Source organism: Coffea arabica, chromosome 8e (genome assembly GCF_036785885.1).
Source record: "Coffea arabica cultivar ET-39 chromosome 8e, Coffea Arabica ET-39 HiFi, whole genome shotgun sequence".
Classification (NCBI taxonomy): domain Eukaryota; kingdom Viridiplantae; phylum Streptophyta; class Magnoliopsida; order Gentianales; family Rubiaceae; genus Coffea; species Coffea arabica.
In genome coordinates, this window is record NC_092324.1 from 26092190 (window position 1) to 26115279 (window position 23090).

The following is a 23090-nucleotide window of genomic DNA, read 5'->3' on the forward strand; positions in this document are numbered from 1 at the left end:
ATGGGGGACCAGAGGAGGGAAGGGAAATTGGGGAGTGGAGTTCAAAAAAATGAATGATATGATTGGTAGTTGCTAGTTGAAATGAAAAAGGCTTTTTTTTCTCTTATTTCAAACGGAATTTGTGCCCTACCCCCACGTATTTTTTTAGAATTTTAGTTTACAAACTAACTTAAAAAATTACGTAATTCTTGATATCCTTTCTAAAAAAACTCTGAAAACATACTTAAAATTATATCAAAATTGTATATGTATTATAGGAATTTAAGGGGGACAGTGGAGCCCGTGCCCCCAATGCCCCACCTTAAATCCGCCCCTGCTTTATGATTTGATCGCGGACAAAAACAATGGTCCACAACCAAAAAATTTGAAGGCCCCAGCATTTAAATTATTTAATCAGAAACCATGATGCCCGAACAACTAACAATAATTGAGAAAGTTACTGTAAACATGCCAATACAAAAGCTTACGATTTGTCAGAGAAGACCTCCACGTCTACGCGGAATAATTGTTAATGCTCCTTTCTTCATAACCAATTATACTAGCCTAGATAAGATTACCAGTTCCTGGCTGCATAAAACCTTCCATCAAAAAAACCATCTTGATCTCAACACTGAATCCAAGGCAGCAAAAATGGCTGACGCTCTTATTAGTTCAACAATTCAGGTCACCTTGGAAATGGCACTGTCTCTTGCCTCTGATAGGATTGGTATGTTAGTTGGATTCGAGGAGGATTTGGCCAGCATGACCCGTTCTCTACGCTTGATCAAAGCTTTCTTGACTGATGCTGAGGAAAGGCAGCATAACCAGGAGACGGCAGTGCAAGAATGGTTGAAGAGTCTCGAGGAGGTTGCTTATGATGCTGACAACGTGTTGGATGAGCTTCACTATGAATCTCTTCGTCACCAGGTGGAGTCCCGAAACCGACACAAGCAAAAGGTATGCTGCTTCTTCTCCTTCTCTAACATTAATCTTGCTTTTCGTTGGAGGATGGCTTCTAAGGTCAGGGACATCAAAGTTAAGTTGAATGGCATCTATCAAGATGCCCATGGATTGGGACTGGTCAGTAGGCCAGTCTTGACAGCTACCCTCCCTGCTGCTCCTGCTGCTGGAGACACAAGAAATCGGCAGACCGACTCAGTTGTTGCTCCAATGGTTGGAAGAGCCGATGATGAATCAAAGATAGTGAAGATGCTGTTGAGCCCGTCTGAGAAGGTTGTTTCTGTTCTTCCCATAATTGGTATGGGAGGTCTAGGCAAAACAACTTTGGCTAAATCGATATACAACAATCAGCAAATTGATGGGCACTTCGACAAAAAGGTTTGGGTTTGTGCATCAAAAAAAGTTCCAATAGAGGAGCTTTTCAAACTCATATTAGTGCATTTGACAAAAGAAAAGGTTGAAGTAGATGTTAGGGAAGTCATCGTTGAAAAAATTCAGAATCAACTTGGGGGAAAAAGATATCTCCTAGTTCTTGATGATGTGTGGGATGATAATCATGCATTGTGGGATGACCTTTTCACCACCTTGAAAGGACTCAATCCAACTGATGGAAGCTGGTGTCTTGTCACTACTCGTAGTGGTCAGGTGGCAGGTATTGTGTCTGGAGCTTTGATGATGGATGATGAAGCCTATGCCTTAGGAAGGCTACCTGATGATCTTTGCTGGTCTATCCTAAAAGAAAAAGTAGTTGGAGGGGGAGAAGTACCTTACGAACTAAAAGCAATTAAAGAGAGAGTAATCAAAAGATGTGATGGTCTACCATTGGCTGCAAGTGTAATCGGAGGTCTATTACGTTTAAAGAGAAAAGAGGAGTGGCAATCAATTTTGGAGAATAGGCTTTTGAGTTTTAGTGGAGATGAAGATCGTGTCATGCAAATACTTAAGTTGAGTTTTGATAATTTGCCATCTCCATACATTAAGAAATGTTTTGCATATTGGTCTATATTTCCTAAGGATAGTGAGATAGAAAGGAATATGCTTATCGAACTTTGGATGGCAGAAGGTTTCCTCCAAGCAGATGTCAACAGCCAAATGATGATGGAGGAAATTGGAATGAATTATCTGAGAATTTTATTGCAGAGTTCATTGTTTGAAGAAATAAGATATGATTGGAAAACATATTATAAGATGCATGATTTGGTGCATGACCTTGCAGAGTCAATGTCAAAGTCTACCAAAGTCATTAATAATGGGGATACATATACAGTAGACAACGATAATCAGATTCGTTACCTTACAATAGACTCATTTGTTGGTGCAGAAGACAGAGAAAAACTTTTGGAGAGTCTATCAGCTTCGCTTCATACATTGTTTGTAAAGGGTGACTTATCTGATGACATGTTAATGAAGTTGAAGAACTTGTATGTTTTGAATTTGTCTCGTGGAGAAATTGAGGAGTTGCCAATCTCAATTGGCAAATTGATGCATTTGCGGTGTGTTGACCTTTCGGAATCTGCAATCCGTATTTTGCCGGATTCCCTTTGCAAGCTTTATAATCTGCAAACATTGACGCTGAGTTACTCAGCGGTTGATGATCTTCCGAAGAGCATGTCCAATTTGATTAGCTTGAGACATCTTCATTATTACAAAAGTGATAAAGAATTTCAAATGCCGCTAGACATGGGACGACTAATTTGCCTTCAAACACTAAAGTTCTTTAATGTGGGTCGAGAGAAGGGTAGACAAGTTAGAGAGCTTGGATGCTTGAAAAACCTCAAGGGCAGTTTGGAGATACGCAATCTTGAACTAGTAAAGGATAAGGAAGGAGCTGAAAAAACATGTCTATCTGAAAAGAAAAATCTATCTAAGTTGCGACTTGAGTGGACCAACAATCGAGAAGGTGACAACCACGACGAAGATGTGTTAGATGGCCTTCGACCCCACCCAAATTTGAAGGAGTTGTCAATTTCGAATTTCATGAGCGATCAATTTCCTCAATGGTTAATGGATTTGCCAACAACACTCCCCAAGTTAGCGAGTTTGGAATTTAATTACTGCAACAGATGCAGAGAACTGCTTCCCCTACAAAACTCTACGTCTCTTAAACAGCTGGAGATTTGGGGTTGCCGTGGGTTGACGAATCTGCCTGGTGACATGCTACACTCTTGTATCTCTCTCCAGAAGCTTCGGGTGACTTATTGCGACAATCTTATCTCCTTTCCACTTGATTTGCAACGAACGCCTTCTCTTTTGGAGCTGGAATTATACAGGTGTCCCAAACTGAAAACAAGTATGATGCCCAAAGGATTTGGTTTCCTAACCAGCTTAAGGGAGCTTACAATTGGTCCCTTCTTAGATGATGGTGATGATCATGAAAATTCTTCAATTTACAATGAGTTTGATTGGTCTGGATTGATATCCTCCTCCTCCTCCTCTTCATCATCCGCACTCCGTGAATTATACTTATATGGGTTGCCACACATGGAGTCCCTGCCACCTCAGATCCAATACTTGACCGCTCTCACGTCACTCGCGCTAGGTTACTTTGGAGGTATAAAAGCTCTGCCAGATTGGTTCGGAAACTTCGCTGCTCTTGAAGAACTATATTTATATGATTTCAAAGAGCTTGGACATCTACCCTCTGAGGATGCCATGAGAAGTCTCACCAAACTAAAATGTCTGCACGTTTATGGTTCTCCTGTGTTAAAAGAAAGATGCACTCCTGAGAGCAGCAGCCCCGACTCCCAGTGGTCCAAAGTTACTCATATTCAATAACTAGACATAAGTGGTTAACAGTTCATCTTCAAATCGAATTCAATCATGTAAGACTGCCTCCTGCCTTATAATCAATCTCTTTGTCGTTTTGAGATTTGCCTTCTCTTCACCACCCCATTTTGATTAACCTTCATCACAATTTTCTCTTCTTCCTTTTTCTAGTCCTATTTATTATCTTTCAAAGCTACACCATTAGCATTCCTTAGCAGGTCCAAAATATTGGTGCTTTTCATTACTCCTAACAACATAATACTCTTGTAACCATCAATTAGCATGAAACAAAGCACCTATCCTGCTCCCTGCTTTGATGTATTACTATAACTCTGTTCATATTCTGTTCCATGCTTTGTTTTTGTAGGATTGACCGAACAATAGCTTCATGAAATTATCTGAATTGGCTTGTTAGATTTCTTGCTCTCTACATAATATTTGAGTTCGAATTTTCTGTTTTGCGGTGAACTTAGGCTCAAAGTTTAACTAGAAATCTCCATTGGCTACTAATTACTCGTTGAATTGCATAGCCAGTATCTTGGACAGAAATGTTTATGATGGCACTCTTTTCTTTCATATTGCTGTCTCAGATAGCCAACACCTGATATCCTTATCGTTGGAGCTTGTACACTATCAATCTATCGTTTCAACCACAAGGTCTAGCAGTAAGAATTTACTTGCTATATTAGTACATTACTACAAGTTTGCTCTTTTTTTCCTGGCTTCTTGTCCTTGAAACTAGTTGTTACTTAATCGCAGAAAGTTTTCGGTCTGTGTTCTGATTGCTCAATGACTGTCAGCTAGCCTATATGAGCTGCTCGGAAAAAATTTCTTGCCCCCACTTATCGGATGCTTTTGAAGAGCCATCATTGCTAGGAGTTTCTGATGATCCTTATTTACAGTTTGATGATTGTAGACACCAAAAATTTCATCGATTCAGTTTTAGCTTTATTCATTCAATTTTGACTTCCTTTGATTCAATTTTTAGTTTTATTATTATTATTTATTCTTGTCTCATATTTATTATTTTTAATTGATTGGAGGTTGCAAATGGTAATTGATGTTCATTCTTATTTTAAATGCATTAAAATTCATCATTTTCTTTTTAAAGCAATTTTACACTAAATTTTAGGAAAATCCCGAATAAAGATCCATTTTATCTTTTTAAAATTTGATTTTTTCTTGCTAAGGCATTTTGCAAGGTAATTTTTAAAAATTAAGCATGTTAAACAAGTGTGTCAATTGCATGTTAAACAAGTGTGCAAATAAGCATTAGACAAGTGGTTGAGGAATGGTAGGACAAGTGTATAGGGGGTAGCTGTCAAGGACACTTGGGGGGTTTTTTGGGGGGCATCGGAAAAAAAGGAAGAAAAAACCCTCGAAGAGGCTTGAAAACAGGGGGAAGAGAAAAGAGCTAAAAACAGAGGGGCCAAGCAGCGGGCAAGGGGAAAAAACAGAGGCTAGACAAAACAAGGGGAAGCTGGGGGCTAAGAATCTGAGGAAAAAAGGGAAAAAACACGGAGAAAAGGCCGAGGAGGGTGGCGGCTAAAAGGGAGAGCAAAAAGCAAAAAGGCTTGAGAGCTGAGAGGGCAGGGGCGGCGGAATTGCCGAGCAGGGGCAAAAGAACAAAAACAGAAAAATTTCGTCCGAGAGCAAAAGAAAGGAAAGCAGGAAAAAAGAGGAACCGGGCGGCGGGCTGAGCATAAATGGAAGAAACAATCAACGAAAAACAGCAAAAGGGAAAATAGGGGAGGTTTTGGCCAAAAAGAACAGAGCGACATGAAGAATAGAGGAAAAGTCCCCGGCCGCGAACGGAAGCAGAGGAAGAAAGCTTCAGCAAAAATAAAGGGCAAATTCGAAAAGCTTGTAGCTGCTGCCGTTCACTGGAATCACCATTGCTCGCCACCGCATCAGCGGAATTCACCGCTGCCGCTCGTGAATCTTCACCGTGAGAAACGATGTAAGCTATTCTTTCCCTTTTACATTTCAGTTTTTTTTTCTTCAAGAATGAATTTCAGAAGCATGGCTGCCGTGGGTCTGTCATCATGATTTTTTTTTTCTGTTGAGGGTCGGTAATTTTGTTCGCATATGTTTTCTGCGTGTGTTGGACTGAATTCCTTGCTTTTCTGATAATTTTGGGGCCGGTTGTAATGTAATTTAAGCAGAAATCTGTTGAGTTTTTTCATGCCCATTTGCTGTTTGCTAAAATGCCCGAATGAACCTTCTACTTGAAGATGATTTCGTTTGCTTTACGTACGAAGAAAATGGAACATTCGGATGGTTTTTGCTTGTCCGAACATAATGAACGATTCTCCATGATAGAAGCTGTGTTGGTTCGTTGTTTTTTTTTTCTGTTTTTTTATCTCTATGCTTGAATCCGAATCGATGTTGAGAGGGAGTATTGTTGTGAGTTTCATTGTTTGCTGGAATGATTGGAATCGAAACCAAATTTCTGGTTTTGCTAATCGAAAGGAAAGCTGAAATGCTTAACTGGTATCAGCAATGAAGAGGAAAGCCTCTGCGAAACATGAGTGAAGAAATGTCTAAAATTGCAATTTAATCCCTCATTTTCTGTCTCATTTCATTACGGCCCAAAATCTGGAAAAATCAAACTAATTTTGCCCTTTTAAGCTTATTCCTCTGTTTGCATATTTTATGTGATTTGTTGGATAGATTAATTCTGGGATTTGGATTATAATTATGGCCTAATAATTTTAGTTGATTTGCTAATCTTGTTAGGTTTGATATTATGATTTGGGTTGTGGGTAATAATAATTTGTTTGGATTTATGAAAGTGGGTTTAGTTTATTTTGTTTGGATTTTTGGCTTGGGCTTAAGGGGGGCTAAAGCCCACTCTTTTGTTGGGTTTGTTTTATTGATAAGTAGAGGCCAGCCCACATGTAGCCTCTGGGCTTTGTGGCAGGCTAAGGAGTCTTGGCCCAAACAAATAGAGAGAAGGGCCCAATGGCCTGTTAAGTCCAGTAGCCCAATGACGAAATTTCATTCCAGTCCCCTGACTTTTGGATATTTTTACTGTGGCCCTAGACATTTCCATTCCTTTCAATTGAGTCCCTGGTTTAATTGCAAATAGGCCCTTGAACTTTATTTTTCTTTAATTTTGGCCCCAAAATTTTTTTCAATCTTTGCAATCAAGTCCTCTCTTCTCTTGACTTCTTAAATGTGGTTTGTTGACATGATTTAATTGATTCAAATTCATGTTTATTTTTATCCTTTGTGATTATTTGCCAAATAAATTGGTGCCTTGACCATTTCTTTTATTTTGGAGGATAAATAAGTGATTTCACTTCAGTGGGGCCCAATTACAAGGGAGGTAACCTATATCTCCTTGATTTTTATTTCTCCTATGTGATCCAACGTGCTAAGTGTGAATTGCATGTCTACGTTGCTTTCCTTGCCATTCCTTTAACTCCTTTCATTTATTTCATTTATTTCATTTACTTTTGCTTTTTATTTAAATTATTCTTTATGGGGTATGTGTACACCTCTTGGCTTGTAATAGTTAGGGATTCAATTATTTTATTCCCTTTCCCCCTTTTAGATTGTAGTAGGGTCCCCCTAATGTAATAGATAAGGCTTGGAGGAGCATTCAATGAAGACCTATCGAAGACTTGTGCCTAGCTAGCAAATGTAATAGTTAGGGCTTTAATTGTCTCATGTGCCTTGCATGCTTAGTTGCTACGTGTTAATTTGCTTTGCTAGGGCCTTGCATCTAGTCGAGCATGCAAAATGTTATGTGCTATGTGTTTATAAGTGTTTGGCATGTCTACTCGCTTTCCATAGCCTGAATAAATGTGATGGATGAATGTACGTCACCACACTAGTCCAATGCTAGTTGTGGTTCATTATTTCATTAGGAATTCATGGAAAGGGCTAGTCCAACGCTAGACCCAATAGGATTTTTCCTTTGTTTTTCATTAATGCATTATTTGCCTGTTCACTACATATCATGCATTTTTCCTTAGTTTTATCATCTGGCATGCTCCTCGATTCCCCTTTCCCCTCATTTTAGGATTTTTGCATTTCATGCTAGTTATAGGGTTCATTTGCCTGAAGAGTCCCCTTCTGATAAGGGAAACGAGCGAGTGTGGCTACTCGATAGCCTTAGCACGCTAGTTTCGCCTTCTAATCAAAGGGAAGATTAAGTCACAAAGTTAGGACTCCCCGTTCCCGTCTTGATGCATTCCTATAGGATTCATGCATTCTATTCATTCACTATCACATACACTTACTTTATATTCTAACCCTTTTTCCACATTCTCACTTCACACTACTTTTACACGTTTTCATTTAACTACTCACACTCTATGCCATATCACTCGCACACATGCACTTTATATTATTTTCACATTATCATTCTTTACTCACCTTACCTTGTAAATACATTTGCACACCTCCACTTTTCTCACTTCACATAAACTTACATTTTCACATGACATGCACCCCATTCATTTTTACGTCATTTAGGATTACGTGTGACCTCTCCAAAGGATCATTATTGGGCTTCACAATTAATGTGATTGGCACCACTCAACCTTTGAAGAGAAATTTCCCCCAATACCCCTAGGTCTAGGGTTTTGCATTCATATAGACATATCCAACACGCGATACATACCTTGGGTAGAAAAATTAGAAAAAATTGGTTTAAGTCACGCAACTAGCCTTGGCTAGGTCGAAGGGGTGCCTTGGATTTTTTATCCTTGCCTTCCCCTTCGTCAAATGTGACCCCCGATCCCTCTTTTTGGTTACGTAGACCCAAAAGTTCTTTAAAAGGGTTTATTTACTTTTTTTATTCAAAAACAAAAAACCATTTTTTGGGTGACTTGGTACACCCTAACCCTATACCAAGTGGCGACTCCATTTTTGATACAAAAAACCCTTTTTGAACTTTATATGGCCAAACCGTCGCATTATCAAGTCCCATGGCCTTTTACTTTTCATTTACACACGTTCACATTCCATTACACCACTCACATCTCACACCACACACACACCACAACTCATCATCTTCGAAAAGTGGGGCGCGACAGTTGGCGACTCCACTGGGGACTTCCTAAGTGGGTCCGAGCATTTGATTTAGCCGTTCTTTTCCTTTTTTCTACCTTTTTTATGTATAGCATGTGGATATTAGGGTTGCATTTTCCCTTTTTAGGACCCTTTTCCTCACGCGCGTATCAAACTATTCCCTCACTCACGTACGTGTGATTGGTTGATTGGATGTATGTTTACTTGTTTATCTCGCGCTTGCATTGCATTTGGGAGGGGGTGTGTCACCTTTAGAGCCTCTCGTGGTTCTCAACCCCTTCCCTCAAAATAGGAAAACACTTCATACGTGCACGTTTACTTGCTTTTATCCCATTTTATTTTATTTTTCGTGGGCGTTTCCCACACCGCCTTGTAGGATTAGGATCGATTGCCTTGGGTAGGCGCCTTGGGTAGGCGGCTGGTGTGCTCTGCGCCCATAGCGCTACCTAAGGGATCACTCGAGCCACCGATCAAAGGCCCTGGGAGTGATGACCCTTCGCCTTTAGGTCTGAAGGCTTGGGAGCCGAAACCTTATCGAGTCTAGATGCATTAGTGAACCCCAGCCTCATGCATCCATGTTAGAATTTTCCTAGGTTAGAGTCAGCCTCACCCTATTTTAAACACATTAGGCACGAGGGAAGGGGTTCCACTCCTCTTACTTGCTTTATTGTATTTCTTTTTCTTAATTGCTCCCAATATGTTATGTGTATTACCAATTGCACTAACCATTCTTTTGTTTTCTTGGCTTGCATTCATATGCCCTAGCAATAAGAGGCCCTTTTGGCACTCTTTTAGTGACCTATCCACTAGATAACTCACATGTTTAAATTTCAGTCATTATACTTAATAAATACATTTCATTTTAGACCTTTTTTCCCCCGATGCATTATTTATGTCCCTTAGGTCATATTTGTCACATATTTACATCGCTTTAATAAATGACATCATGCATAAACCCTAGAAAGGGAATGCCATTTAGGGGATCCCGTGTCAGGAATAAGCCACCTTGTGTCTCGGATACTTAATCCAGTGAGACTTGCACGTTTACATTTTGTACCATCCAAAGGGGGTAGTGCACAAGGTAAGGTAGGATCCGATCATTTTCATAGAGTGATCTTTGGAATATGAGCATCTAATAATCACTTTTTGGCCATTTTATCAAAAATTGGTAAAAATTCCTTGCGTGAAGGACAGTAATTTGAAGAAATTCACAAATGATTCCTTCTATTGAGACGATAAATAAATTGAGGCCAAAATTTGATTTTTAGAAGCTCATAGACTAATGCATCTCAATCATTTTGAAATCACCAATGGCCGGACAATTCAACCTGTAGACACCAAATTTTTGGTGTAATTTCATTTACTGTTTATTTTTAGTTTTTATTTGTCATGCTAGTTTTATTCGATTTTTAGTTTTTAGTTTATAGTTTTATTTTTATTTTTAAGTTTTTAGCATAGAAATTCTTGAAATGAAAAAAAGAAAAAAAGGGAAAATTTGTTCACAAAATATGTTTATTCAATCTTTGGGCACTTTAGTTATTTTTATTAAGTTATTTTGAGAAAAAGAAAATGAATGAAAATGAAAAGAAAGAAAATGTAGAAAATTTGAAAAATGGACATTTTGTCGTTTTTATTTAGTTTGTTTTTTTTATTATTTATTTATTTGTTTTCGTTCTTATTATTATTGCATGGTTCTGTCATTTTGTTATTATTATTATTATCATTTATATGCATTCTTTTTATAAAAAAAAAAAAAAGAGATTACCGCAGCGTGCACGCTGCATTTTTTTTTTTTTGCAGCGTGCGAGGCACAACCTCAATGCCCATCGGATGGCTAAGATAAGGGGCTGAGAGGAGGTTGATTGCTGGCCATTGAGAGCAGGTTTAGGGGATTGGGAGATGGTACAAAAAGGAAAGAAGACATCAGCCGCAAGGAGAGCTTCATCGTGGGGAGAGTTTTGCAGCTAACGGGAGCGGAAAGAAAAAACGGGAGCAAAACTGGACAGAGGGGAGAGCAAGGGGAGAGCTGAGGCTTCGGTGGGCTAAGGAAAGAAACCAGAAAAACGGAGAGGAGGAGCTTTGAGAGGAAAAAGAAAAGAAAGGGCAAGGTGGCGGCTGAAGCAAATAGATGTAGAAAGAAAGAGATTGACGGCGTGGGTTCTGGAAGAAGGAAGAAGGAAAGCAGAGAGAGGAAGAGCTTGGGGAAGGAACCGTGATAAGCAAGGAGGAAATGAGCAATGGACGGAGGAGAAGAAGGCTACGAACAAAATTGGAACAGAAGTGATAAAGCTGCAATTTTTCTGACCAAAGGCCGGCTATGAGCCATGTTCCGGATCAGATTTCTCTTTGATCTCTGGTTCTTTTAAGTAACTCTCAGTTTCTGCACTAACTAGGAAGTAAGGGGAGGAGGTTTCGTTCAGAATTTGTTGGCAGAAAACATCGAATGATCCTTTGAATTCGCCCCCAAAGATCGCTGCTTAATTTTGCTGGTGCGGTTTCGGAGCCGAACGGGACAGCTTCGGCCGCTCTTTCATGACGTTTCCTGTCCAGATTTTGATCCAAAAACGTTTGGGCAAGTACTCTCCTAGATTGGTGTCTTAGTCCCTTTCCTTTTTGTTCTTTGTTGAATCGTCATTTTGATTTTTCTTTCTGTTTATTGTTGCTGTCTACGCTTTCAAATCGGAATTCATTTCTGGTTCCTCCATGTTAGCTTAATTTGCCGATCCTTTTGTTAGGATAATTTCTTAAAGATAAAATCCAGAAATCTGGTTGTTGTTTCTGTGCTATTCGTTGGGTTCCTCGTTTGGTTTTTAATGGTTTGGTTTTGCAACTGGTTTGCGTTCATCAAAATGTTCAGCTTGTTAAAGGTTTCGAGTGATGGGTCTGCTGGTTTTGGTTCGAAGTTTGACATGAATTTTTCTGCTTCCAAATTACAGAATGTTGTTCTTCGATACTTATACAGTTTTTGTTCAATTTATTGTGCTTAAACATAAGGATTTTATGGTCCAAAAGTGCATATGCTTGGCTATGAAATCTGGTTTTGGAGGGTAAAACTAGAAAGGTTGCATTAGTTTAGTTCATCAAATGCTTGCATAATTGCCTGGATTTTTTTTGCGTGGGATGTTGCTAAGATTTCTGTTTGCTAGGATGATGTTAATGATGTAGTATATTGCCTAGTTTGAAGCTGTGAACCTGGAAAATTGCGTTGAGCTTGGCAAAGGGCCGCAAGCTTTGTTTTTTTTTTTATTGCAGAAACTTTTGTTTTTCAAGCATGCTGTCCAGAATTTCGCATGATGTTGCTTTTTCTAAGAGTTTGCTTGTTTGAATCGTGGAGGCTGTGTAGTTTTTTGCTTGCTTAATCTAAAGTGGTGATGTTGGGTTGAAAATATCTAATCAAAGCTGGGATTAGAAATCAGAGGTTGAAAGAAAATGCAGCAAGTCTCATTGCTGAAATCATATGTCGAAAAATGCAGAATTTCTCTTGCTGTTTGTATATTCAAATGTTTAGCTTTGTTTTCTTGCTAGAAATTGCGGTTTGATGTTGGATTGGGATGTTGGGCTGTGTTCGGATGAAGATTACATTTTTGTTTCATTTAAGACAATGAATTGAAACGCAAGCTACGGCTAGAATAGTGCAAAAGGCTTTAGAAATGGCTGAAACTTTGTTGCAGAATATAAGCTACGTTCTTTGCATGAAGATTGCATGAAATAATTTTCTAAAATTGCATTTTGACCCCTTGGCTTCTAACTAATGCTACTTTGACCCAACTAATTGAATAATGTCTTCAACTTGGTCCTTGGTAGTTTTAACTTTTGCAATTTCATTGTTTGTTCGATTCCAATTAGCCACCTTGCTTTGCTTAAATTGCACTTAAGTTATGACTTTAGGGACTTTATGACTAGGTGAGCCTTGTTTTGCCCATTTCTTTTAATTTTTCTTAAATAAAGTGGTGCCATGACCTTTTTATTATTTTGGAGGGTAATTGAATAATTTCACTTCATTTGGACTCCATTCCAAGGGAGGTACACTCTATCCCTCATTTGCACTTCATTTGATCCTATGTGACCTTATGTGTTATGTGAATATGCCTGTCTACTTCGCTTTCCTTACCTCCTTGCGTGCATTTACTTACCTTACTTTTATTTAAGTTTTATGGGGTATGTGTACACCTCTTGGCTTGTAATAGATAGTGCTCGGAGAGCATCTGGTCCACTTCCCCTTCCCCTTTATGCTTTTATGGGGTATGTGTACACCTCTTGGCTTGTAATAGATAGGGCTCGGAGAGCATCTGGTCCACTTCCCCTTCCCCTTGCTTGCTTGTTTTTGTTGCTACATGTTTAATTGCTTTATTAGGCTCTTGCATCTAGTCGAGCATGCTAAGTGCTACGTGCTATGTGTTTACGAGTATTTTGGCATGTCTACTTGCTTTCATAGCCATGAATGAATGGAATGGATGAATGTACGTTTCCGCTAGTCCAACGCTAGTCGGAATTCATAGAATGGGCTAGTCCAACGCTAGACCCTTAGGGATTTCCCCTCATTAGCATATCATTTGCTTGTTCACCACATATCATGCATTTTTCTTAGTTTTATCACTTGGCATGCTCCTCGAACCCCCTTTCCCTTCATTTTAGGATTTTTGCATATCATGATAGTTGTAGGGTCCATTTGCTTGAGGGTCCCCTTCTGATAAGGGAAACGAGCGAGTGTGGCTACTCGATAGCCTTAGCACGCTAGTTTTACCTTCTAATCAAAGGGAAAATCGAAGTCGACAAGTTAGGAGTCATTCCCATACCCGACCTGATGCATTCCCTTAGGTTCATTCATTCTCATTTATCACTCACTCATTCTTTTCAATTCACATTTTCCTTTCCTTGTTGTTCATTTTGATTTCTACTTCACAAAATTGCATTTAATTACACCTATATGCACTTATCACTATATTTCATACACTTGCACACAAACACTTGGAATTTTCATACAATTGCACACGTGCACCTTTTCATACACTTGCACACAAACACTTGGAATTTTCATACAATTGCACACGTGCACCTTTTCATACACTTGCACACAAACACTTGGATTTTTAATTTCTTTCATACACTTCCACACTTGCACATTTGAGTCTCATTTGCATTAATCGACCTCTATGGGGGTTTTCCTTTGTTGGCCGCCACAATTCATGTGGTTTGGGACCAAAAGCCTCACGAGAGACATCGTAGAATTTAGGATTGCATTTTCCTTTCCGTTTTGCATTCATATAGTCATATCCAACGTGCGAACATACATTGGGTAGAAAAATTAGGAAAATTGGTTTAAGTCACGCAACTAGCCTTGGCTAGGTCGAAGGGGTGCCTTGGATTTTTATCCTTGCCTTCCCCTTCGTCAAATGTGACCCCCGATCCCTCTTTTGGTTACGCAGACCCAAAAGTTCTCAAAAAGGGTTTATTTACTTTTTTTTATTCAAAAACAAAAATCATTTTTGGGTGACTTGGTACACCCTAACTCTATACCAAGTGGCGACTCCATTTTTTGATACCAAAACCCTTTTGAACTTCACTTGGCCAAATCGTCGCATTCTAAGTCCCATGGCCTTTTACTTTTCATTCCGCACACGTTCACATGTATATCACACACACTCACACACCATCACACATTCACACTTATTTTTCAAAAAGTGGGGCGCGACACAACCAATCCATTTTACCCATTCATTCAATAAATCATCAATTCATTTGATCAATTTACCCTTTTTAGGGTCATCCGGTCGATTTTGAATAAATCGTCAATTCATTTGACCAATTTACCCTTTTTAGGGTCACCTGGTCGATTTTCAATAAATCATCAATTCATTTGATCAATTTACCCTTTTTAGGGTCACCTGGTCGATTTTGAATAAATCGTCAATTCATTTGACCAATTTACCCTTTTTAGGGTCATCCGGTCGATTTTGAATAAATCATCAATTCATTTGACCGATTTACCCTTTTTAGGGTCGTTCGGCCGATTTTTGAACAAGTCACTAATTCAATTTCATTCATTTGGCCAATTTACCTTTTTTTAGGGCAACCGAGCCGTTTTTTGACCTGTTTCCCTTCTAGGGTAATCCGGTCGATTTTCAATAAATTGTCAATTTCATTTGACCAATTAGGATTTCAATGTCGAATTCCAAATTGGGAAATCTAGTCAATTTTGAAGAAAACCGTCCATTGCATCCAATCACTTGATCAATTAGGGTTTTTGACCCGTAATTCACTGAGAAATTTTATCAACGAATTCCAATCTCTTCGATAGGAGTTCGTCAAGGTCAAACCCATGCGTTTTGCAAATCAAAGGTGATCAATCTATTCGGACGTTGTCCTCATTTTGACAAATCTCTTGCCACTCCAATGGCCAAATTTTTCAAATTATTTTTCACTCAATGAGTTGATCAGATCCGTCAGGTATGGTATAGTGCTTCCCTAGAGGATTGCATTTTCATGCTAGGCCTACCCTTGGCATAAAAAGGGTTCCCCCATAGGACATGCATACCGATTTTTTTTATTCTTACTTACTGACTCTGGGTATTTTTCTTTTTGTTTTCCCCTCCCCCTGCATTTATAAAAATGTTTCAATAAGGCGAGAATATTCTTCTATATCTGATAATTTTGATCCAATAAAGCTTGAAGATTACAAGTATTACTTGATTTTTAGGTAGACATTGCCGCGAAAGCATAAAGGGGAAATTCTATTTATTTGATTTGTTAATACATTTTGTTCCAAAAGAAAAGGAGACAAAAAGTGTATGTGTTGAGCTCTTTACGAGTTTCTCTCTTCTCATTTGTATCATATTTGATTGAGCAATTTTGTTTCAAACTTTTTCAACAATAAAATTTTTTGGATAATTTTTGTTTTGTGTATATTTATGTACATTTCATTCTTTATTCTTACTCATTGGAGATTTCATGATGATTTTTGAGAAATAAGACCCAATTTGAGATTTTTCAACCTATAGCCTGAATTTCACAAGTGTATGCTTCCTAAAATCCTTACACTCGATTGGTGTTCCAACCTGTACAATAAGAGTGCTCAGAAAGAAAGAGAGTGAACGGTCACTCAAAAGGCCCTATGAGATACCTTTCTCCTTCACTTAATTCCAAAATAAAATCAGTCACATTGATTGATAAATTGTAAATTGGGGCAACTTTTGCTTGAAAATGTTCAAGGCGTCTAATCTGGTTCAATCACATCTAAGTGAAAGCAAAAATGTGCATTATTCTTATTTGTTTGGAAAATTTGGAATGATACTTCAAGCATTCGTTTCATTACCTGTACAGATTTTTATCATTTGCTCTCCCATTTGAGCTTCTAAAAGAATAATTTCGTTTCAAATAAGGGTCTTAATGATCACTACCCGTCATTGAAAAATTTTCAAATATCAAAAGAAGAATGGGTTTTCAATGACCATTTCGCTACTTCGGTTGTCATGAGGTATAAGAATGATACTTTGGCCGTCAGTTCTACAATCTAAACACTGATCATCCCTTGCATCCTCGTTTGAGCTAAATTGGTGGTTCTTTTCGAGTGCACATATGATCGCACCCCACATTGGGGAAGGAGATTGGGAAATTTTGAAAAAAGGGAAAAGAAAAGGGGAAAAGCAAAAAATGCTAGAATAAGGAGGGAACCGCAAATTTGGGGAATTTGATTCCACTTGGGTTCCAATTTTGAAAAAAAAAAAGAAAAGAAAAAGAAGAAAACAAGTTCTATCCGGTGGATCACTTATGTTTCATAGACATGAATGAGCAAGGGTCTTCCTCAGTCAGTTAATTCGGATACATGCCAAAAATTTCCCATTAATGAAAATTTCTTTTCAGAGTTAATGTAAGGAACGGAATACAAGTCAGGCCATCTTCTTTTCCGATCAAGCATCTATCCCTAGTTATCCCTTTTGAGCCTTCAGAATGAAATACTTCGTTTGGCAACCCCTGAGAATCGCAAACCCCACACTGGGGCAAGTTTGAGTTGAAAGGAAAAAATTTCAAGAAGTGAAAAGGTAAAGTCACAAAATCAAAAAGCAAAAGAAGAAAAGAGAACCTCAGTTTAAAAATAAACTGGGGCAAATTTTGTGAAAGTTCAAAGATGGCAGAATGCCGAAAAATCAAAAGAAGAAAGAAAATGAAAGAGAAAAAGCCCCAATTGAACACAAGCTCTGGCAAATTCTGATTTAACCCTAAAAATGGGGCTGGAGCAACAATGCGATCTCAGATTTTTCAAACCACTTTTGAAATCCGCTTTCAAGCCTTAACTTTTCTAAGCACCCCACCTGACCCCATTACAAAAGCCGAAAGTCCTGACTTCTGTTCTTTGCAATGGCCCTGGCAAGAAAATTTCTGATGCCGGAAAATTTCAGCTGTATTTCTGAATTGCCTGGGTATGGGGTTGACGCTACTTACCAGGTGAAAATCCACCAAGTTGAGGGAAAGGAAAAAGAGGCAAAAAGCGAAGCAAGAAAAGTAAATGCAAGAAAATACAGAAAAATTCGACGCTGAAGTCCCTGGTAAATGATGAGAAAAATGCAAACAAAGTCTGAGATCTTTTGAGTTCAAAATAGGGGCAATTTTGGAAAAATGTGATCTTCGGTGCAATGTCCTTGAAAGTTTTATTCTTTAGCTATCGTTTTTCAAGCCAAATTACAAGCTAAGAAAGTCCATCGTTGACTTATTCCTTCATGACAATCCAAAGTGAGGATCATGCTCATAAGAAATTCATCAAATCATTTGTGATCATAAGGGTATAACCCGTTTCCACATGTTTAGCTATCACTTCTGTCCATACGTTACAAGCCTAGAAAGCTGGTATGTTGACTAAGTTTTCTTGAAAAATAAGGGTGACAAACTCTTTGCTTTCACTAAGATGTGACATTGAATGGATTACATACAATTGGGGCACAAAAATGAGACAGATTCTGACCTCTCATTTTCCTTCAGCCACTTCCAAATCAAAAATAAAGTCACTTGATTGGTCCTGAAAAATGAGCCAACCAGAAGTGGTGACCCGTTACCCTAAACACCAATGCTAAAAGTGAGGAAGAAATCTTCTTGAATTTGGTGTTAATTCGAGGAATTCATCATGAAATTTCTGCATGAGTTTCAAACTTGACGTTTAAAGTTTCTTCACATTGTTGTATATGTGCACTCTTTTCTAAATTTTAGAAAGTGCGGTTTTTCTTTGTTCAAATCAATGGGAAATCATCTGAACAAATTTTTGCAATTAAGGGAGCCCACACTGGGGCAAAAATTTTATTTGTGAGATTTCATGAAATAAGCCCATACTGGGGCAAATTTTTTGTAATACATTTGAGATTTGTGTCCAAAAATCAAATAATAACATTTTTCGAAACAATCCCGCTGCTCTTTTCCTGGAATTTAAGTGCATGTCATACTTTGATGAACCCCTTGTACAGGTATTCATGATTCAAAATGACGAAAGGCATCCAGTAAGGCGGAAGGCCGATACTGCAAAGAGAAGCAAGAAGAAGGAGGAAAAATGGACACTACACTTGGGGCAAATTATTTTTTTAAAATTTTTGAAAAAAGGGAAAAAAGAAGGAAAAAAGAAAAAAAGAGAAAAAACCAAAAATCAAATCAAAAAGTCAAAAATCAAGTTCAAATTCTTGTTTCTTGAAAAATCAAATTTGATTTCTTGTGGGCGAAGCTCCAATGCACGCCGCGCATCATTCTGTTCCCCCCTTCTCTTGACATTCCAAATCAAGTTGGGCCTGGACTTGGTGCCGCCAACATTCCAAAGATCAAGTTGGGCCTGGATTTCGTGCCGCCAACATCACTTTATCACGTTGGGCCTGGACTTGGTGCCGCCAACATCACTTTATCACGTTGGGCCTGGACTTGGTGCCGCCAACTTCACTTTATCACGTTGGGCCTGGACTTGGTGCCGCCAACATCACTTTATCACGTTGGGCCTGGACTTGGTGCCGCCAACATCACTTTATCACGTTGGGCCTGGCTTGGTTTTCGTGCCACCAACTTCGCTTTGTCACGTTGGGCTTGGATTTAGTGCCACCAACATTACAAAAGTCACATTGGGACCGGGTTTTATCCCGCCAATCTCGGCAGGACCGGGTCTAATCCCGCTGACCGCTTATCTCGGCAGGACCGGGTCTAATCCCGCTGACCGCTTACTTCGGCAGGACCGGGTCTAATCCCGCTGACCGCTCACCTCGGCAGGACCGGGTCTAATCCCGCTGACCGCTCACCTCGGCAGGACCGGGTCTAATCCCGCTGACCGCTCACCTCTGCAGGACCGGGTTTTATCCCGCTGACCGTCCACACCCCGTCGGTCTCAGATGTTATCCCACCGACCAATTCATCACACTGGGGCAAATTTTTTAGATAATTTTTCAAACAAGTCCTATACAGTTCTCTATTTAATTTTCTGTTCGGGTCTATCCCATGGGTCTGTCCCATCTACATTTTTATCCGAGTCTATCGCATTTACATTCCTGTCCGGGTCTATCCCGTTTACAATTCTGTTCAGGCCAGTCCCATGTTTGAAATTCCTTGTTTAGGTCAGCCCTCCGAATAGGGGCAACCGAATGGTACAGGTAAGCATTTGGTGTCTACTTCTTTGTCTCAAGTTTTTTCAAAACTCAGACAAAGAGGGGCAAACTGTAGACACCAAAAATTTCATCGATTCAGTTTTAGCTTTATTCATTCAATTTTGACTTCCTTTGATTCAATTTTTAGTTTTATTATTATTATTTATTCTTGTCTCATATTTATTATTTTTAATTGATTGGAGGTTGCAAATGGTAATTGATGTTCATTCTTATTTTAAATGCATTAAAATTCATCATTTTCTTTTTAAAGCAATTTTACACTAAATTTTAGGAAAATCCCGAATAAAGATCCATTTTATCTTTTTAAAATTTGATTTTTTCTTGCTAAGGCATTTTGCAAGGTAATTTTTAAAAATTAAGCATGTTAAACAAGTGTGTCAATTGCATGTTGAACAAGTGTGCAAATAAGCATTAGACAAGTGGTTGAGGAATGGTAGGACAAGTGTATAGGGGGTAGCTGTCAAGGACACTTGGGGGGTTTTTTGGGGGGCATCGGAAAAAAAGGAAGAAAAAACCCTCGAAGAGGCTTGAAAACAGGGGGAAGAGAAAAGAGCTAAAAACAGAGGGGCCAAGCAGCGGGCAAGGGGAAAAAACAGAGGCTAGACAAAACAAGGGGAAGCTGGGGGCTAAGAATCTGAGGAAAAAAGGGAAAAAACACGGAGAAAAGGCCGAGGAGGGTGGCGGCTAAAAGGGAGAGCAAAAAGCAAAAAGGCTTGAGAGCTGAGAGGGCAGGGGCGGCGGAATTGCCGAGCAGGGGCAAAAGAACAAAAACAGAAAAATTTCGTCCGAGAGCAAAAGAAAGGAAAGCAGGAAAAAAGAGGAACCGGGCGGCGGGCTGAGCATAAATGGAAGAAACAATCAACGAAAAACAGCAAAAGGGAAAATAGGGGAGGTTTTGGCCAAAAAGAACAGAGCGACATGAAGAATAGAGGAAAAGTCCCCGGCCGCGAACGGAAGCAGAGGAAGAAAGCTTCAGCAAAAATAAAGGGCAAATTCGAAAAGCTTGTAGCTGCTGCCGTTCACTGGAATCACCATTGCTCGCCACCGCATCAGCGGAATTCACCGCTGCCGCTCGTGAATCTTCACCGTGAGAAACGATGTAAGCTATTCTTTCCCTTTTACATTTCAGTTTTTTTTTCTTCAAGAATGAATTTCAGAAGCATGGCTGCCGTGGGTCTGTCATCATGATTTTTTTTTTCTGTTGAGGGTCGGTAATTTTGTTCGCATATGTTTTCTGCGTGTGTTGGACTGAATTCCTTGCTTTTCTGATAATTTTGGGGCCGGTTGTAATGTAATTTAAGCAGAAATCTGTTGAGTTTTTTCATGCCCATTTGCTGTTTGCTAAAATGCCCGAATGAACCTTCTACTTGAAGATGATTTCGTTTGCTTTACGTACGAAGAAAATGGAACATTCGGATGGTTTTTGCTTGTCCGAACATAATGAACGATTCTCCATGATAGAAGCTGTGTTGGTTCGTTGTTTTTTTTTTCTGTTTTTTTATCTCTATGCTTGAATCCGAATCGATGTTGAGAGGGAGTATTGTTGTGAGTTTCATTGTTTGCTGGAATGATTGGAATCGAAACCAAATTTCTGGTTTTGCTAATCGAAAGGAAAGCTGAAATGCTTAACTGGTATCAGCAATGAAGAGGAAAGCCTCTGCGAAACATGAGTGAAGAAATGTCTAAAATTGCAATTTAATCCCTCATTTTCTGTCTCATTTCATTACGGCCCAAAATCTGGAAAAATCAAACTAATTTTGCCCTTTTAAGCTTATTCCTCTGTTTGCATATTTTATGTGATTTGTTGGATAGATTAATTCTGGGATTTGGATTATAATTATGGCCTAATAATTTTAGTTGATTTGCTAATCTTGTTAGGTTTGATATTATGATTTGGGTTGTGGGTAATAATAATTTGTTTGGATTTATGAAAGTGGGTTTAGTTTATTTTGTTTGGATTTTTGGCTTGGGCTTAAGGGGGGCTAAAGCCCACTCTTTTGTTGGGTTTGTTTTATTGATAAGTAGAGGCCAGCCCAGATGTAGCCTCTGGGCTTTGTGGCAGGCTAAGGAGTCTTGGCCCAAACAAATAGAGAGAAGGGCCCAATGGCCTGTTAAGTCCAGTAGCCCAATGACGAAATTTCATTCCAGTCCCCTGACTTTTGGATATTTTTACTGTGGCCCTAGACATTTCCATTCCTTTCAATTGAGTCCCTGGTTTAATTGCAAATAGGCCCTTGAACTTTATTTTTCTTTAATTTTGGCCCCAAAATTTTTTTCAATCTTTGCAATCAAGTCCTCTCTTCTCTTGACTTCTTAAATGTGGTTTGTTGACATGATTTAATTGATTCAAATTCATGTTTATTTTTATCCTTTGTGATTATTTGCCAAATAAATTGGTGCCTTGACCATTTCTTTTATTTTGGAGGATAAATAAGTGATTTCACTTCAGTGGGGCCCAATTACAAGGGAGGTAACCTATATCTCCTTGATTTTTATTTCTCCTATGTGATCCAACGTGCTAAGTGTGAATTGCATGTCTACGTTGCTTTCCTTGCCATTCCTTTAACTCCTTTCATTTATTTCATTTACTTTTGCTTTTTATTTAAATTATTCTTTATGGGGTATGTGTACACCTCTTGGCTTGTAATAGTTAGGGATTCAATTATTTTATTCCCTTTCCCCCTTTTAGATTGTAGTAGGGTCCCCCTAATGTAATAGATAAGGCTTGGAGGAGCATTCAATGAAGACCTATCGAAGACTTGTGCCTAGCTAGCAAATGTAATAGTTAGGGCTTTAATTGTCTCATGTGCCTTGCATGCTTAGTTGCTACGTGTTAATTTGCTTTGCTAGGGCCTTGCATCTAGTCGAGCATGCAAAATGTTATGTGCTATGTGTTTATAAGTGTTTGGCATGTCTACTCGCTTTCCATAGCCTGAATAAATGTGATGGATGAATGTACGTCACCACACTAGTCCAATGCTAGTTGTGGTTCATTATTTCATTAGGAATTCATAGAAAGGGCTAGTCCAACGCTAGACCCAATAGGATTTTTCCTTTGTTTTTCATTAATGCATTATTTGCCTGTTCACTACATATCATGCATTTTTCCTTAGTTTTATCATCTGGCATGCTCCTCGATTCCCCTTTCCCCTCATTTTAGGATTTTTGCATTTCATGCTAGTTATAGGGTTCATTTGCCTGAAGAGTCCCCTTCTGATAAGGGAAACGAGCGAGTGTGGCTACTCGATAGCCTTAGCACGCTAGTTTCGCCTTCTAATCAAAGGGAAGATTAAGTCACAAAGTTAGGACTCCCCGTTCCCGTCTTGATGCATTCCTATAGGATTCATGCATTCTATTCATTCACTATCACATACACTTACTTTATATTCTAACCCTTTTTCCACATTCTCACTTCACACTACTTTTACACGTTTTCATTTAACTACTCACACTCTATGCCATATCACTCGCACACATGCACTTTATATTATTTTCACATTATCATTCTTTACTCACCTTACCTTGTAAATACATTTGCACACCTCCACTTTTCTCACTTCACATAAACTTACATTTTCACATGACATGCACCCCATTCATTTTTACGTCATTTAGGATTACGTGTGACCTCTCCAAAGGATCATTATTGGGCTTCACAATTAATGTGATTGGCACCACTCAACCTTTGAAGAGAAATTTCCCCCAATACCCCTAGGTCTA

The 23090-nt window shown here is 38.9% G+C and overlaps 1 protein-coding gene across 8 annotated transcripts; it reads left to right on the top strand.

Annotated features, from left to right (window-relative positions):
• The first annotated feature begins 452 nt into the window (after positions 1-452).
• On the top strand, positions 453-23090 carry LOC113704143 (putative disease resistance protein RGA3). 8 transcript variants are annotated; one of them, XM_072062037.1, is made up of 5 exons: positions 453-3761; positions 4296-4370; positions 4465-5665; positions 7002-7036; positions 10549-23090. In XM_072062037.1, exon 1 carries the CDS (start codon positions 631-633, stop codon positions 3712-3714), a length of 3084 nt encoding a protein of 1027 aa, XP_071918138.1. In that variant the 5' UTR covers positions 453-630; the 3' UTR covers positions 3715-3761; positions 4296-4370; positions 4465-5665; positions 7002-7036; positions 10549-23090. The 8 variants fall into 8 exon arrangements, with proteins under 8 accessions (XP_071918138.1, XP_071918136.1, XP_071918135.1 ...); XM_072062035.1 differs by having other exon boundaries at positions 4465-20469; positions 21806-23090; XM_072062034.1 differs by having other exon boundaries at positions 4465-7036.

What these genes read in the sequence shown, in the direction of transcription:
- LOC113704143 (XM_072062032.1), top strand. Translation starts at nt 631, where the DNA reads ATGGCTGACGCTCTTATTAGTTCAACAATTCAGGTCACCTTGGAAATG.